Genomic DNA, 18,658 nt, shown 5'->3' with positions numbered 1-18,658 from the left:
TAAGGGGTGTACTCACTTTTGTTGCCGGTGGTTTAGACATTAATGGCTGTATATTGAGTTATTTTGAGGGAAGAATAAATTTACACTGTTATATAAGCTGCACACAGACTACTTTTCATTGTGTCAAAGTGTCATTTTGTCAGTGTTGTCCCATGAAAAGATATACTTAAATATCTGCAGAAATGTGAGGGGTGTACTCACTTTTGTGATACACTGTATGTTTTGTGTCGATTATTTTGGCTCGTGACTTGACTCGGACTCTAGCCTAAAGACTCGTGACTTGACTCGGACTCGTATTTTGTGACTTGTGAACATCTCTGATATACACACTATGAAAATTCAATGGAAATCTGATAACAATGGGCAAGGAACAAATTAAAAACAAGAAGCGTAAACAGGGCATGGGACACAGACATGAAAAGAAAATATCTCTATGACAATGCTAAAGAGGCGACAAGGGAGTATGTTACAGAATTCCTTTCCCCCCTTTAAATAGCACCTCCCAATCAGCATGACAGGCTTGATGGGGGGTCCTGGGCCCTAGGGCAACAGGACGCTGTATTTATTCGGGGAAACATCGACACAGGAATTCAGTTGGAATCCACGGCAGGACTGGAGACAGGACTGTAGGGCCAGCTGGAACTAGCAACAGGACTAGTGGGCCGGGTGGGATCCATGGCAGATCTGGGTGGGCCAGGGTACCTGCATGGAGTCGAGTCACAGAACTTGTCAGGTGGTGCAGGAAGCAGCGGAACATCCTTAGCAGGGGGTGGAGCGACGTGCTCAGCGGGCACAGGAAGCACATCAGTTTCCTCAGTGGGTACAGGAGGCAAATCGATGTCCTCAGCAGGCAAAGGAGGCGAAGCAACGTTCTCAGTGAGCACAAAAAGTAGAGTGACGTCCTCAGGGGGCACAGAATGCAGAGTGCCATCCTCAGCAAGCACAGAACACAAAACAGCGTCCTCAGCAGTTACAGGATGTGGAGCGATGTCTTTAGCAGATACAAAAAGCAGAGCAAAGTCCACAGCTGGCCCAGAAAACTGAGCAACAACAAGAAGTGTAGTGGCACCATCAGGAAGTGAAAACTTGTCTTTTCCATTGTTGGGACTCTGTTTTTCAAGCTCCCTGTGCAGCCAGCTGGACCATACTGAATGTCTCTTTTACCCTTTTTCCACCGACGTGGACCGACGTGTTTCCACAGGAAAAAAGAGGTTTCAGACAGCGAACTAGTGTTCTAATCTGGCACCGCAGAATACTCGGTTTTTCAGCGCGAACCGTGACGTCATCTGTGGGCGTGTCACAGTGGAGAGGTTTGGAGTGGACGCTTTCACATGAGACATTATAACATTATATAGAATTTAAACCACTTTCATCTGTTAAAGTTCACCTGATTACATTTTGAGCCAGTTTGCCGCTGATATTCGCTGATATTTTCAAAGAGATGAACTGTGTGATGTAACGTGGTAAAAGTGACCCGGACAGTATAAACACTTAACGTGAAAAATAAAGCATAACGTGGCTTGTTGTACTAAAACAATGAGCGATGAATTTGGGCAGTACAGAGCTCTTATAACCAGTACAGAGCACTTATAACCAGTAATAACAAAGAAATTGAGTGTTCATGTGTGGTACTTTTAGTACATTAAGCCACGTTACGCTTTATTGAGGTGAAGCTTTTTGTGGATTCAGAAGCCCGAGCTGCAGAACCACCACTCATGAAGTTAATACAGCTAAACACAGATACATGTGGAGCTTTTAGACTGGATTTGATGGTTGTTTCACCCAGATGTTTGTTCGTGTCGTGGAACTTTAGTGATGTTTTATCGCTCAAGCCGAGCACTGAGCAAATCGGTATTTGCACTAAGGGTCCCGCGACAAAACGCTTCTCACGTCAATGAACTAAAGAAAACATCTGTGACAAACATGTCTACGTCTTTTTATCACCAATAGCTGATCGATGCTTTTTGCATAAAAAACGAACATCTGTAACAACAGCACAAATGCTCACAGGTAATCTACAGGCTCCACAATCATACCACTCTTTACTTTGGTTGTGTAACGCCCACTGTTGATGACGCAGCTTGGTTCCAAAAAACTGGTGGAAACGCGGGTCGGTTCTCTACAAAACACCAAGGTTAGAAGAAACCCGAACAGAACCAGTTCATGAACCATGTTTTTTTTGGTGGAAAAGCGCTATTTGGGACATGGAACCCTTGTGCCCCTAGGGCTGGGCGATGTGACTAAAAAACTAATATCTCTATATGCTTTTGAGAAGTGGCGATATACAAAATGATACGATATAATGTAAACTTAAAGTACAATGGCAGGCCACAGCCCGTATTTTACCTTATAATGTTTATAAGTTCTCTTAAAAACACAAAACATTGTAGTTCTGATAAATTCTGACTAATTACAGTGTTTATATTTTGTATTATTACAGGCTGTATTTGTATTTATATAGACAACATTTATATCAAACAAACCAGCAGAATCTCACAATCACATTTATACTGTCCATTTACTTCAAATAAATGAGCATCAAATCCCCAAAAGTTAAATATTTAATAATGCTTTGCTATCATTGCAAAATGAAAGTACACGTTAAACAGCAGCATCGCGACCCAGATCAACCACACAGCAGCATAAAATCATAACTGCTGTGTACCTGAGCTTCTGTTCCTCAAATTGCGAAACAAATTTATATCCGTGTGTCGTTCCATAAGGCATATAATCACCTTGTCTTTCTTCTTGAAGGCGTCCTTATATGTTTCCAGAATATTTCCAGAATATATGAATACATTTCCAACTGTGTTTATCCTCCTATAAGGTAAAAAGCTGAAACTGGTAATTCATTCACTAAACTGTCACTTATGCCTTTACAACCAATCAAGAGAGAGATTGAAATTCCGCCCAAATCTGAATTCGGAAGCTGTTTTTCAAGGCTTGAACCACAAATGAATCTCTTTCACAAATGAACTGATTCATTTGTGTGAGCAAAATGAATTAATCTTTACCATAGATAAGAGCACAGCTCCCTGATTCGATTCCAATGAATAATTAGTTTGAAAAGAGTCGTTTCTGACTCTTTGCTCAGTGATTCAGTTTGCATGTGTGTGCGTACACATGCCCACCCGCTCATACGCTAGATAAAGTGTTATGCACAACGCTTGTGCTCTGTTTTAAATGTTCTCAAATGGTAACCTGTGTATCCTATACATACTCGATATATCAAATATGGTCATTTTTAACATCATGTAAAAAGTAATATTGAATATATATATATACAGTGTATCACAAAAATAAGTACACCCCTCACATTTCTGCAAATATTTCATTATATCTTTTCATAGGACAACTCTATAGACATGAAACTTGGATATAACTTAGAGTAGTCAGTGTACAGCTTGTATAGCAGTGTAGATTTACTGTCTTCTGAAAATAACTCAACACACAGCCATTAATGTCTAAATAGCTGGCAACATAAGTGAGTACACCCCACAGTGAACATGTCCAAATTGTGCCCAAATGTGTCGTTGTCCCTCCCTGGTGTCAAGGTCCCAGGTGTAAATGGGGAGCAGGGCTGTTAAATTTGGTGTTTTGGGTACAATTCTCTCATACTGGCCACTGGATGTTCAACATGGCACCTCATGGCAAAGAACTCTCTGAGGATGTGAGAAATAGAATTGTTGCTCTCCACAAAGATGGCCTGGGCTATAAGAAGATTGCTAACACCCTGAAACTGAGCTACAGCATGGTGGCCAAGGTCATACAGCGGTTTTCCAGGACAGGTTCCACTCGGAACAGGCTTCGCCATGGTCGACCAAAGAAGTCGAGTCCACGTGTTCGGCGTCATATCCAGAGGTTGGCTTTAAAAAATAGACACATGAGTGCTGCCAGCATTGCTGCAGAGGTTGAAGACGTGGGAGGTCAGCCTGTCAGTGCTCAGACCATACGCCGCACACTGCATCGACTCAGTCTGCATGGTCGTCATCCCAGAAGGAAGCTGACGCACAAGAAAGCCAGCAAACAGTTTGCTGAAGACAAGCAGTCCAAGAACATGGATTACTGGAATGCCCTGTGGTCTGACGAGACCAAGATAAACTTGTTTGGCTCAGATGGTGTCCAGCATGTGTGGCGGCGCCCTGGTGAGAAGTACCAAGACAACTGTATCTTGCCTACAGTCAAGCATGGTGGTGGTAGCATCATGTTCTTGGGCTGCATGAGTGTTGCTGGCACTGGGGAGCTGCAGTTCATTGAGGGAAACATGAATTCCAACATGTACTGTGACATTCTGAAACAGAGCATGATCCCCTCCCTTCCAAAACTGGGCCTTATGGCAGTTTTCCAACAGGATAACGACCCCAAACACAACCTCCAAGATGACAACTGCCTTGCTGAGGAACCTGAAGGTAAAGGTGATGGACTAAACCCAATTGAGCACCTGTGGCGCATCCTCAAGTGGAAGGTGGAGGAGTTCAAGGTGTCTAACATCCACCAGCTCTGTGATGTCATCATGGAGGAGTGGAAGAGGATTCCAGTAGCAACCTGTGCAGCTCTGGTGAACTCCATGCCCAGGAGGGTTAAGGCAGTGCTGGATAATAATGGTGGTCACACAAAATATTGACACTTTGGGCACAATTTGGACATGTTCACTGTGGGGTGTACTCACTTATGTTGCAGCTATTTAGACATTAATGGCTGTGTGTTGAGTTATTTTCAGAAGACAGTAAATCTACACTGCTATACAAGTTGTACACTGACTACTCTAAGTTATATCCAAGTTTCATGTCTATAGTGTTGTCCCATGAAAAGATATAATGAAATATTTGCAGAAATGTGAGGGGTGTACTCACTTTTGTGATACACTGTATATATATATATATATATATATATATATATATATATATATATATATATATATATATATATAAATATAATATAAATATATACAGTATATATGTATTCACGGTATGCCGCCCAGCCCTATGTGTCCCCGTAAAAAATTTTGAGGGTTGATTCTACATCAGGACAGAAAAATTGCTCATCGGCATGGCATTAAAGTCCTGGCTGTTCTTCCAGGATTAAACCCACACCCCAATCACATACTTTGCCAGTAAGCCACAAGAGCAGAAAGTGTACTCCATCTCTCTCATTTGGTTTTGGGTCCGGACAAACTCCTTTTAAATCTCATATTAGAAAATAAGACTATTAGGTGGCAAAGAAGGTATATCATGTGATGAGGGTGTGCTTAGTGGTATGTAAAGTGGGACATGAATAGAGTCCAAATCCACCATGGAGAGAGAGAGCCACTCTGTGGCTTACTGAACTTTAACTTGCAAGTTGAATTGGAGAAGCTCCCAGGTGGCAGCGTGGCATCCGGGGCAGGCAATGAGCCTGAACAGCCATTTCCTATTGCTGAATTTTGGTCATACTCATTGCTCACCGACATGCTGTGTCCTTGGGCCCAAGCATTCTGAAACGCTGGGCTGAGGAGGCAGGACACAAGTGCATAACGCTGGTGATCTTTTTATTATTGCAGAATCCATAAGCATAATCCATAAACAGGCAAGGGGTTGAAAATGGGTGAGCAATATTAAAAAGCCAGTGGGAAACAGTTACAACGGGTACTGAAAACACCAAAAACAGGGGGTGTGGTCCAAGCGTGGGGCATAGCATGGGTTTATTACACGTCTCTCATACAGTGGTACCGTTTTACTTCAGCATGAAAAACAAACAGTAATCCATGCAGCCTCTGGCTGCACCTGTAATTATGGGTTATTTTTCCTTTCATTTATTATACACAAATAATTTAGTCTTTAGGGAAAAATTCAGGTTGTTAAGTTGTGTGGTTAAGCAAATTGTAGGTTTCTAACACATGAAAGAGATTTTACATGATTACTTATTGGAACATAAGAGTAGCGATAGTAGTGTATATACACCTACACTCACTGTCCATTTTATCAGCTCCACTTACCATATAGGATCACTTTGTAATTCTACAATTACTGACTGTAGTCCATCTGTTTTTTGACACTGTGACACTGACATGGTGGTGGTGTGTTAGTGTGTGTTGTTCTGGTATGAATGAATAAGACACAGCAGCGCTGCTAGAGTTTTTAAACACCTCACTGTCACTTCTGGACTGAGAATAGTCCACCAACCAAAAATATCCAGCCAACAGCGCCCCGTGGGCAGCGTCCTTTGACCACTGATGAACATCTCAAAAATGACCCCCTCAAACAGCAGCAATAGATGAGCGATCGTCTCTGATTGTACGTCTACAAGGTGGACCAACTAGGTAGGAGTGTCTAATAGAGTGGACAGTGAGTGGACACGGTATTTAAAATCCACTCATACCAGCACAACACACACTAACACACCACCACCATGTCAGTGTCACTGCAGTGCTGAGAATGATCCACCACCTAAATAAAACCTGCTCTGTGGTGGTCCTGACCATTGAAGAACAGGGTGAAAGTATGTTAAAAAGTATGTAGAGAAACAGATAGACTACAATCAGTAATTGTAGAACTACAAAGTGCTTCTGTATTGTAAGTGGAGCTGATAAAATGGACAGTGAGTGAAGAAATAAGGAGGTGGTATGTATTCCAGCAATTCCATTCTCGTGTCTGTTGAATTCCAACTCAAGCACACCTTATTGTACTTAATGATGTATTGATTAAATGATAAACTGAACCACGTTTTATTTAATGAGAAAAAAAAATCACTGCTGTGGTCATCACTGGCCTCTTGCTAGAGGACCAGCCAGGTGGAAAAAGTGCTGCTAATACCTTTAAAGAAACAGAGTAAAAAAGAAACTAATTATTTTAATGCCAAAAGAGTAGAAAAGAAAAGTTTTGAGTGAGAAAAACAAGGGTTCAGTTCTGACTTTACTGCCTGGGGGACACTACCAGGGAGCATCAGATTGTTTACAGCCTTAAAAGGGGCATTTTATGGGAATAATGCAAGACCCATGCTAAGGTTCGCAAAAGACCACAAGTATTAGACCACAGAGCAGTGGATTAGGGTCGTCATCTCGGACAAGACTGCTGCTTTAAAGCAATATGGTCACAGTAGTAGATGTGCATATGGGGTTGTTTAGTAGCGAGCACAATGTGGAAATTGAAATTCCCAAAAGAAAAGTTAAATGACTTTTTTTATACAGTTGGAAGAGTTGGGTTTGATGGGTCAGTAAAAGTTCACCCCCACGGGCTGTTTTAAGAGCTCAGCCTGAAGGAAACAGCTCTTCTTCATTACACTGGTAGATCTTTGCTGCCCACTGAGCTGAGAAATTAAAACATTCTGCTGGTGTATATGCGACCATCAGAGCAGCCAGAAATTAAAATATCTAATGCAGTTCCATGTCTGTCACTTTATATATTGTCACATTAATTTCCTGTAGGTAAAATACACCGATCAGCCAACATTAAAACCACCTCCTTGTTTCTACACTCACTGTCCATTTTATTAGCACCACTTACCATATAGAAGCACTTTTTTAGTTCTACAATTATTGACTGTTGTTTATCTATTTCTCTACATATCTTTCTAACCTGCTTTCATGCTGTTCTTCAATGGTCAGGACCCCCACAGGACCCCCAGAGCAGGTATTATTTAGGTGGTGGATCATTCTCAGCACTGCAGTGACACTGACATGGTGGTGGTGTGTTAGATCAGACACTGCTGGAGATTTTAAATACTGGCTAAGTGGGTAGCACTGTCGCCTCACAGCAAGAAGGTCCTGGGTTCGATCCAGAGGTGGGGCGGTCCGGGTCCTTTCTGTGTGGAGTTTGCATGTTCTCCCCGTGTCCGCGTGGGTTTCCTCCGGGTGCTCCGGTTTCCTCCCACAGTCCAAAGACGTGCAAGTGAGGTAAATTGGAGACACTAAATTATCCATGACTATGTTTGATATAACCTCGTGAACTGATGAACCTTGTGTAATGAGTAACTAAGTTCCTGTCATGAATGTAACCAAAGTGTAAAACATGACGTTAAAATCCTAATAAAACAGACAAAACAAATCTGCTAACAAGGTCACGAGGTTCAAGGATAGCATCATGACAAGAAGTCTCCACAGAGAATGTGACGCTCCATCATCTGTCTGCATGTGTTGATTTACTCACCACAGTGTAGAAAGGGTTGTTTATTTTTTCTACTCTGTGGTTTCAGAAAGGGCCAGGGTCACAGGAGCCCAGCTGAGAGGTCCTCTTTGATAGAGAGTTTGATCTGCTGGAGCTGAAGCAACAGTCTTACTTTTTATGATTTTTGTTTGTATATTTTTTTGAAGGAAATCTCAGAAGCTGTTTTCATTTTAATGCACAATTTGTCTGTCTCTGCTGTTTACACTCCAGCAGCTCTGACAGAGTTAGTAAAACAACAAAACATAAAAAATTATCTTCATTTTGGATAATAATTCCCTGCCAATTGTTGTAAACAATATACTGCATGATAAAACAATTTCTCTAAAAACATGACCACATGAATTAAGAGAAGACATTACTTAGTTTACGTAGCAGTCTTCACTTACTTCATTTTAAACAGTACTAGGGCTGGCTCGATACCACTTTATGTCCAATACTTATACCGATACTGCAAATTGAGTATCTGCCGATACCGATACCAATCCGATACCGTCATTTCTTCTCTCAAACAACTAAGCAGTAATAATACACGTCTCAATGCACCATGGTTAAACTAGCTATCTAAATAACAATGCTCAGACTGTGAAACAAATATTCTAAAGAAATAAATACAGAAGCTACAACATCACACTTATACAAAACTGCTGTTTTTATTTTCACTTTTACACACAAAACATTTAGCAGCTTTTTTGGTTTCACTTACGTTCGAGCTGTTACGGCGTGTCGTCCAAAGTGTCTACAATTGGAAGATGTGTATGTCAGTCAAACGCGATGGACCAATTAGAATTGATGCAGAGTTGAGATTTTCTGTTACAGTTCTGTCACATTTTTAGATTATTAAAAACTAGGGCTGGCACAGATCTGATACTTTTAGCATTTAAAAAAATAATCTACTACTGCTACATCTAAACACTGTTTAAACACAATAAATATCATCTACTACTGCCACATCTAAACACACTGTTTAAACACAATAAAAATCATCTACTACTGCAACATCTAAACACACTGTTTGAACACAATAAAAATCATCTACTACTGCCACATCTAAACACACTGTTTAAACACAGTAAAAATCATCTACTACTGTCACATCTAAACACACTGTTTAAACACAATAAAAATAATCTACTACTGCCACATCTAAACACACTGTTTAAACACAATAAAAATCATCTACTACTGCCACATCTAAACACACTGTTTAAACACAGTAAAAATCATCTACTACTGTCACATCTAAACACACTGTTTGAACACAATAAAAATCATCTACTACTGCCACATCTAAACACTGTTTAAACACAATTAAAATCATCTACTACTGTCACATCTAAACACACTGTTTGAACACAATAAAAATCATCTACTACTGCCACATCTAAACACACTGTTTAAACACAATAAAAATCATCTACTACTGCCACATCTAAACACACTGTTTGAACACAATAAAAATCATCTACTACTGCCACATCTAAACACACTGTTTAAACACAGTAAAAATCATCTACTACTGCAACATCTAAACACACTGTTTAAACACAGTAAAAATCATATACTACTGCAACATCTAAACACACTGTTTGAACACAATAAAAATAATCTACTACTGCCACATCTAAACACACTGTTTAAACACAATAAAAATCATCTTTATGGCAGTGTGATGGACTTAAAGGTTAGAGATTAGTGTAAACAAACTTTGATCACACAAGGACTGGGGTAGGTCATTCTATTAGTGCAGATGTGCTGCTGTGGTTTTCTGTAGTGAAATTAAAAAGCTTTTAGAATATAAAATTGGTTCCCACAGCTGGAAAAAAAAATCCTGCCATTAAGTTCTACTTTGTTTTTATGGTTTTCTTAAAGATAAGTCTTCTCTAAACCAGTCCTATATAATGCATTCATTGGAAACTGATGTTGCTGTATGTCTGTTGTGTGTGAAGCGGTTGGTATGTAAAACACTGTTCAAAAGCTAGTGGTTTAGGTTAAAATGAAAGTCACCTAAGATAAAGAAAAAAAAAAAAAAATCTTGAACCTATCTTATCTCTTGGAGATCTTTTACATCCTCAATGATTAATCCATTAGTGTTATGAAATAAAACAAACTACACCATTTCCCATTTAGCCACAGATGTCCTCTTCATAATCCAGCAGGGTGTAATCGGTGTAGTTTGTTTTTTTTCATAACACTAATGGATTAATCGTTGAGGATGTGAGAGATCTCCAACTCGGGACAAGATAGGATTTCTTTATCTCAGGTGGGCGATTTATCATTTATTAAATAATTTTTATTATGTTTAAATTATGTTTTTAGATGTGGCAGTAGTAGATGATTTTTATTGTGTTTAAACAGTGTTTTTAGATGTGGCAGTAGTAGATGATTTTTTAAAATGCTAAAAGTTTAAGTAGATCAGTGTGTTTTCATTTCTGAATGGCTGTTGTGGATGAACCTTGTTACGGCAGTTGCTGAGTGAGTGGCAATAAACGGCATTCTGTTGGAACGTATCTTTGCTTTACACACAAACAATGGCCTTATTTACATTAGGTGTTATTTACATTAGGTGTTATTTACATTAAGTGTTATTTACATTAAGCAACAGTATTGGATCGAATTACACGTTTTTTTCCTTTTGATATCCGATCCAGTGATTTGGGCCAATATCGGACTGTGCCAGCCCTAAACAGTACAATAGAATTTCACCCCTCATGCTGATGTATTATGTTGGGGCAGTGTAATGGTTCAGTAAGACAGAAACTTCCTCTGCTGCACTCTTATTTCCCTCATCTTTATCCGACCCACGTACATAACCCCCGCCAGAATCGCTCATAAAATGCCCTACGAGACAACTCACTGTCCTTAGCTTTAAAGACGAAAGATTCATTTCAAAGTAAGGTGGCTTTCTGTGACAGTTCAATTCTGTTAATGGCCGAGCTGATGTACCTCTACAAGATTGTGAGGTGCTTTTAGCTACAGTGCGAGTGTGGATTGTCCCCTTTAATTCTCCTCTCAGTTGTCGTGTGAATGCTGTTACTTCATTTAGTTTAAATTAACCTGAACTGTTCAGGAACTGTTAACCTTGAGTAAAAAAAGTTTTAAAAACATAAAAAAGTTACAAGGCATAAATAAACATTTGGAAGTCTGATTTATGGCAGTGTGATGGACTAACTAAGGTTAGAGATTAGTATAAACAAACTTTGATTACACAAGGACTAGGGTTGGTCATTCTATTAGTGCAGAGGTGCTGCTGTGCTTTTTGTAGTGAAATTAAATAAGCTTTTAGAATATAAAATTGGTTCCCACAGCTGGAATAAAATCCTGGGAAGATTGGAAGGGATTTGCATATTTCTCCCTCTACAGTGCATAATATCATTAAATGATTCAAGGAATCTGGAGGAATTTCAGTGCGTAAAGTTACATGAGTTACGGAGTTACATGCACAAATGCCACTTAAAAGCCTTATGTTAACCATGTCCAAAAGCGGCATCGACTTCTCGGGGCTCGGAGGCATCTAGGATGGACCATCACACAGTGGAAACGTGTATTGTGGTAAGATAAATCAGCATTCCAGGTCTTTTTAGGAAAAAATGGACTCTGTGTGTTCCGGACCAAAGATGAAAAGGACCATTCAGACTGTTATCAGCAACAAGTCCAAAAGCCAGGGTCTGTCATGGTATGGAGGTGTGTCAGTGCCCTTGGCAAAGGTCATTTACACTTCTGTGATGCAGCATTAATGCAGAAAAGTACATTGAGATCTTAGAGCAACACGTGCTGCCTTCAAGACGTCGTCTTTTCCAGGGACATCCAGCATTTTGCATCAAAACGATGCAAAACAACCTGCTGCACACATTACAAAGGCATGACTGCGGAAGAAGAGGGTACGGGTACTGGACTGGCCTGCCTGCAGTCCTGACCTGTCCCCAATAGAGAATTTTGAAAGGAAAAATGCGACAACGACGACCCCGTACTGTTGCACATCTTAAGACGTGTTTACAGGAAGAACGAGACAAAATAAAAGATGAAACATTAAATCACTTGGTCTCCTCGATGCCAAAACGTCTTTTAAGTGGTGAAAAGGAACGGAACATTACAAAGTGGTAAATGCTTTACTGTCCTAACTTTTTTTGGAATGTGTTGCATGTCTGAAATGCAGGAATGGATGTTTATTAATAAATGAAATGAAGAGCAGATAAAACATTTAATATCTCAGGTTCATCCTGTCTGCAATCAAATAAAAGTCAAAGTAAATGTAAGAAACTCTGTGTTTTTTTTATTATTATTTGCTTTTTCCATGCTGTCCCAACTTTTTCTGATTTGGGGTTGTAATAGACCCAAATATAGAAGTATGAAGTATATTTCATTATTGTGTTATTATTTTTACTATTTTATCAATCCAGCTATTTTATTAAAGAGTCCAAAATATTAGATTCAATGCATGTTAATACAATAATCTCTGTGACAAACCTAAATCTATTTATTTACAGTATAATTAAAACTTTGTGCCTATTTCTAGTAATAATGGTAAAAAATCAAATATATTTGAAATTACAAATATCTGACATGGTAAAAACATCTTTCTCTTCCATTACACCAATTTATCTGCACACACATTGAATACACTGCCACATTGTCACTTAATCAGGAGGATTTATTTTTACTTTCCACTATCCTGGTCAGAGTAATGGTGGGTTCTGTACCACTGGTCCTATATCCAATAATCTATTGCAGAGAGCTGCACGCTCACACACTTACCCACTCAATCACACACACACACACACAGAGGTCATTTAGAGAAGCCAATTCTTCAGAAGTGCATAACTCGTCACAGACAGTGAATAGATGCGAGAATCAAACTGTTGTGCCCAGTACCAATGTTGTGTTGTGGCACCCAATCTACAGTTTATATCAGTGTGCTGTTTATTAGATTTTGTAATGACAACATTGTGTTGTACAACCCCAAATCAGAAAAAGTTGGGACAGCATGGAAAATTTCTTACATTTACTTTGACTTTTATTTGATGTCAGACAGGATGAACCTGAAATATTTCATGTTTTATCTGCTCAACTTCATTTCATTTATTAATAAACATCCATTCCTGCATTTCAGACATGCAACACATTCCAAAAAAAGTTGGGATGGTAAAGCATTTACCACTTTGTAATGTTGCTGTTCCTTTTCACCACTTAAAAGACGTTTTGGCACCGAGGAGACCAAGTGATTTAATGTTTCATCTTTTATTTTGTCTCGTTCTTCCTGCAAACACGTCTTAAGATGTGCAACAGTACGGGGTCGTCGTTGTCGCATTTTTCGTTTCAAAATTCTCCACACGTTCTCTATTGGGGACAGGTCAGGACTGCAGGCAGGCCAGTCCAGTACCCGTACCCTCTTCTTCTGCAGTCATGCCTTTGTAATGTGTGCAGCAGGTGGTTTTGCATCGTCTTGATGAAAAATGTTGGACGTCCCTGGAAAAGACGACGACTTGAAGGCAGCACGTGTTGCTCTAAGATCTCAATGTACTTTTCTGCATTAATGCTGCATCACAGAAGTGTAAATGACCTTTGCCAAGAGCACCAGGACCTCACATAGTGCTTAAACAAACAATAATTTAGCAAAAACAGAGGGGGGCAAAATTTCTGCACAACCATAAGAAAGTTCGATTTCAAAAGCACTTGGTCGCAGATGTTGCTGGTAAAGTTGGCACAACCACTTTGTTTGATTCTTAATGCCACGTCAGCTGCTATGGCTGTTATCATGGTTGATTAAAAGGTTCCATCTTTAAAAAGTGAAAGTGGGTCAATATGTTTCTATATAGGTATTCATGAACTTACTGAGTAACTGTGTGGGTGTAGAGTTGAACTGATTTATACACCGATCAGCCATAACATTAAAACCACCTCCTTGTTTCTACACTCACTGTCCATTGTATCAGCTCCACTTATCATATAGAAGCACTTTGTAGTTCTACAATTACTGACTGTAGTCCATCTGTTTCTCTGCATGCTTTGTTTGCCCCCTTTCGTGCTGTTCATCAATGGTCAGGACCCCCACAGGACCACCACAGAGCAGGTATTATTTAGGTGGTGGATCATTCTCAGCACTGCAGTGACACTGACATGATGGTGGTGTGTTAGTGTGTGTTGTGCTGGTATGAGTGGAAAAGACACAGCAGTGCTGCTGGAGTTTTTAAACACCTCACTGTCACTGCTGGACTGAGAATCGCCCACCAACCAAAAATATCCAGCCAACAGCACCCCGTGGGCAGCGTCCTGTGACCACTGATGAAGGTCTTGAAGATGACCGACTCAAACAGCAGCAATAGATGAGCGATCGTCTCTGACTTTACATCTACAAGGTGGACCAACTAGGTAGGAGTGTCTAATAGAGTGGACAGTGAGTGGACACGGTATTTAAAAACTCCAGCAGCGCTGCTGTGTCTGATCCACTCATACCAGCACAACACACACTATCACACCACCACCATGTCCGTGTCACTGCAGTGCTGAGAATGATCCACCACCTAAATAATACCTGCTCTGTGGTGGTCCTGTGGGGGTCCTGACCATTGAAGAACAGGGTGAAACAGGTTAAAAAAGTATGTGGAGAAACAAATGGACTACAGTCAGTAATTGTAGAACTACAAAGTGGAGCTGATATGAGTATGTGTGAGACATTTCCAGCGGTTGTCAAAGTTAAATTATGACTTCAGCTTTGTTTTCAAAAACCCTCAATAAAATGTTTCAGACAAGATGTGTTTTTCAATTAGTCACTAGCCATTAGTCACAGAACAAGTCACTGAAATCTTATTTACACCATAATATTAGTAATATAAATACACGTATAAACATTTGACTTTATGTGTATAAGTAATCTTGGATTCTCATGACTTGTATGTGTTTCCTTAGGTTCCATCTTTCCTGCTTACCGACCCTCAGATACAGTGTTCAAGATCACATTCTGGCTCGGCTACTTCAATAGCTGCATAAACCCAATTATCTATCCATGCTTTAGCCAAGAGTTTAAGAAAGCCTTTCTGAGTGTTCTGGGCATTCACTGCCTGCACCGCAGTCCCAGACCTACGCACCCGCTATGCCAGAGCCACATTGCCAGCCACGGCCAGTCACAGCTGCTTTCACTGGGCTTAGAGGGCCGCATGGAGCCCTCGCGTCTCAGCCAGTCCTCCTCACTGGCCCTGTCCCGTACTCCCTCGTCCTCTCCGGTGGGGGTGACGGGGGTCAGCAGCGGCGTCTGCGCTGGGGCGAAGGTGGCACGGCTGTGCGGTAAGAACCTGCTGAGGACATGTTGTTGTGAGGGGGTCTATCCAGCACAGCCACCGACACCTGTGAACCCCTCTCTGCCCGTCATTAAGATTCATCGACTTTCATTGTGTGAGAACGGGGACGCTGTGTGAGCCAGAGAGGAGACACACAGTGTGTGGAGTAACCTGATTCCTGTCAGGGTCTGATGAATGTCTGAGATCATTCAGAGGATATGAGGATGCTACTGTATATGTAGACTGAACTGATGACCGATGATCACCGGTTCATTTTATTGATACATTTTGCACATTTGCACAGAAATGTAAAAGAATGTGTGGTGTAGAAACTGCTGAAGTATTCTGGGAGCTCACCCACATTAAGCACCTGTTGCATTGCCATTTTGGCCGGCAGAGGGGGTACGGAGGTGCAGATGATCGATGTTGGACTCTTCAATGTTGATTTGGTTCAGGTGGAAGTTTTTCTATGAGTCACGGGGACGTAACGACACCTTTGGGACAATCTACTCTCCCAGGGCAGTTCCATGGTGAGGGCACATACAGAGGACTGACCAAATAACAGAACCTGTGATCTTCTGTTCAAATTAGTGACGTAATAAGTGTATGACTACATACTACATTCAGAACAGTTTTAACCTCATTTGGAATGGTTTTAAGTTTTAAATTGTAAGAAAATCTTCCAGTTATTTGAGTGATTAAGAAACTTTCCATAAAAGTTACACATTATTTTGCAATATTGCACAATTATTGTAAATAATATTGTAGGTAAAATTAACTCGATGTATTGACAGATTATTTTGCATTTGTCTTTAAATAAATGCTTATAAGAGGTAAACCCATTTGCAAGTACAGTGGGACAATTTTACTTACAATTAGTAACCATCATCCACATCTCTGTGGTCCTGTAGTGTGTTTATGTGCCACGCCCCATTTTCCAGGAGCACATGCCAATGCCCCTCATTATGATTGGTCCCCGCTGCTAATTACCCACAGCTGCACCTCGTTTCAGGGGCATATAAGGAGGCAGTTGAGGTCCAGTCTTTGGGGACTATTTGGTCTGACATAGACTTTGCTCTGGCTGCTCGCTAATGTCTGGTCACTCACGTTTGGTTTGTCATGTCCAGGTGTAGTAGCCTTATTTAGAAGTAGTCTTGTTCATGTTTTGTGTTAGCTTAGCATAGGGTTTAGGTTTGTTTAGGTTCATGTTTCATGTGTTTTAGCAATTTGCATTAGCATTTAGCTTATGTCAAGTTCACACTACAAGACTTTCCAAGTCGTCAGGTCGCTGCACAGTTCACACTACACGACTGGATCTCTTGTAATCGGGAGTCTTTCAAGTCGGTGTGGCTTTCACAGGTCACAGGTGTTATTATTGAACATTTTGGTTTATATATCTCTTCGTGTGTGTCCGCCACTCATCCCGTCTAGCCCAATTCGTTACATACTAACAAAACAGGCTGAGTTGACAGACAGGAGCAAGGTCAAAAACCAAACCAAATCAAAATAGTCTCCACCTGACTGATCCCCAGCTCCCTTCTTAAAAGCCCTGAGCTTATTACCTCAGATGAGGTGCAGCTGAGGATAATTAGCAGGGGACTAATCATGAAAGGGGGCATTGTCGGGCGTTCAGGTGGTGCGGCGGTAAACAAAAAACACACATGCTGGAACCAGAGCTGGGATCTCGAATACATCGTATCGAATCTCAGCTCTGCCTGCCGACTAGGATGAGCAGCCACATGAACAACGATTGGCCTGTTGTTCAGATATGGGTGGGATTAAGCTGGATAGGGACTCTCTGATTGATGGTGCCTGCACAGAGATGAGAAAAGAGTGCTCTCAGGGTGTGTCTCTCTGTACACAGTTGTGAGCTGCACTGCACTGGTCAAAGTGTAGGTGACAAGATGCATGTCCCACGTGTCGGAGGGGGTGTGGGTTAGCTTCGTTGTAAATGCGCTAAAAAGGGCATAAACAAAATGCATAAACAAAAGTTAAAAAAAAAAAAAACACAAGGGGGCGTTTTTGAGATTAAGAGTGCTCCTGGAGAGGGGGGCATGGCACATAGGCACACTCCAGGAGCACAGAGGCTAATTCGTGACATTTGCCATGTCTGGCTTTGTTCCTGCCTTGTGTCCAGTGTTTCTGGGGAAACCAGACCAGGATCAAGCGAATTAAAAACTGAAATGAAATGAAAAACTAACTACTATAATAGAGGCTACACAAACAGACATTAAAAATGACAAAGAAGATCATTTATAATGAATGGTGCACAAGTGGCACAATATTACACCCACAACAAGGTGTTTTTACACTGCTGAAACGTTTACTTTCATTCTGCAGAGACCTCTTAAAGGTTCCACTGGAAGAACAAAAGGATGAGTTATGTGCATGATGGTAATATAATGGTCTGTATTATTATGAATTCTGTGGACAGTATTAACATGCATGGGACCTTTTTTGTTGCTTTACAAATCTAAAAAAAAATCCCAGTATTCTGAGCATAACGTGGGATCTGCACAAGTACTATCTGGATGTACAAAAGTCTACATATATTGTGTGTGTGTGTGTGTATGGGTGTGTGTGTGTGTGTGTGTGTATGTGTTTTTTATCAAAGAGACCAAATTTATTTTATCCAAAATATATGTGAAGTGTTTTATAAATGTATTGAAAATAAATCAGTAACTGTGTGTCAGGTCATGGATCCTGTCCAGAACATGTAAAATGATCCCAAACATTTATTTACCACTGTAGGAAACGTTGAAAACACCAGACTGTGAGAATCCACTTGGTCGCTAAGACGTCCCCTGATGTTACTGTGGTCAGAATTCAGCTATTTCAACATAATTCTTTTTTAGGTTTTTTAATTCTGTATTAGGTTTTAATTCCTATTTCAAACCTAAAACATTATAGACACTAGGAAATGACCTCTGTGTAGCTACATTAGGTTTATCGATGATTGATGAGGATGAAAAAAAGTGATTGAGATTACAAAACCAATCATCTGAAGGTTTGTTCATTTTGTAGAATCAGTGATTTATTAATTGTTTTTATTGACCAAGTTCATTGTATTTTGTATCAACAAATTTAGAATTTGATGCCTGCAGGGAAACCCATCAGCAAGTAGAGTGACGTAATTTTTTGTACATACACCGATGAGCCATAACATTAAAACCACCTCCTTGTTTCTACACTCACTGTCCATTTTATCAGCTCCACTTACCATATAGAAGCACTTTGTAGTTCTAC

General features: G+C 40.4%; 1 protein-coding gene across 1 annotated transcript in view; it reads left to right on the top strand.

Annotated features, from left to right (window-relative positions):
- Positions 1-16,244, top strand: part of adra1aa (adrenoceptor alpha 1Aa) — a 40,115-nt gene extending 23,871 nt beyond the window's left edge. The window contains exon 5 of the mRNA XM_062998279.1: positions 15,045-16,244. Within this exon, the coding sequence (XP_062854349.1) occupies positions 15,045-15,550 (506 nt within the window). The 3' untranslated portion in view covers positions 15,551-16,244. The remainder of the gene's footprint in view (positions 1-15,044) is intronic.
- The last annotated feature ends 2,414 nt before the right edge of the window (positions 16,245-18,658 follow it).

This window comes from Trichomycterus rosablanca, chromosome 7 (assembly GCF_030014385.1).
Source record: "Trichomycterus rosablanca isolate fTriRos1 chromosome 7, fTriRos1.hap1, whole genome shotgun sequence".
Taxonomy (NCBI): domain Eukaryota; kingdom Metazoa; phylum Chordata; class Actinopteri; order Siluriformes; family Trichomycteridae; genus Trichomycterus; species Trichomycterus rosablanca.
Note: the sequence above shows the minus strand (reverse complement) of the source record. Positions and strands in the feature narration are given on the sequence as shown.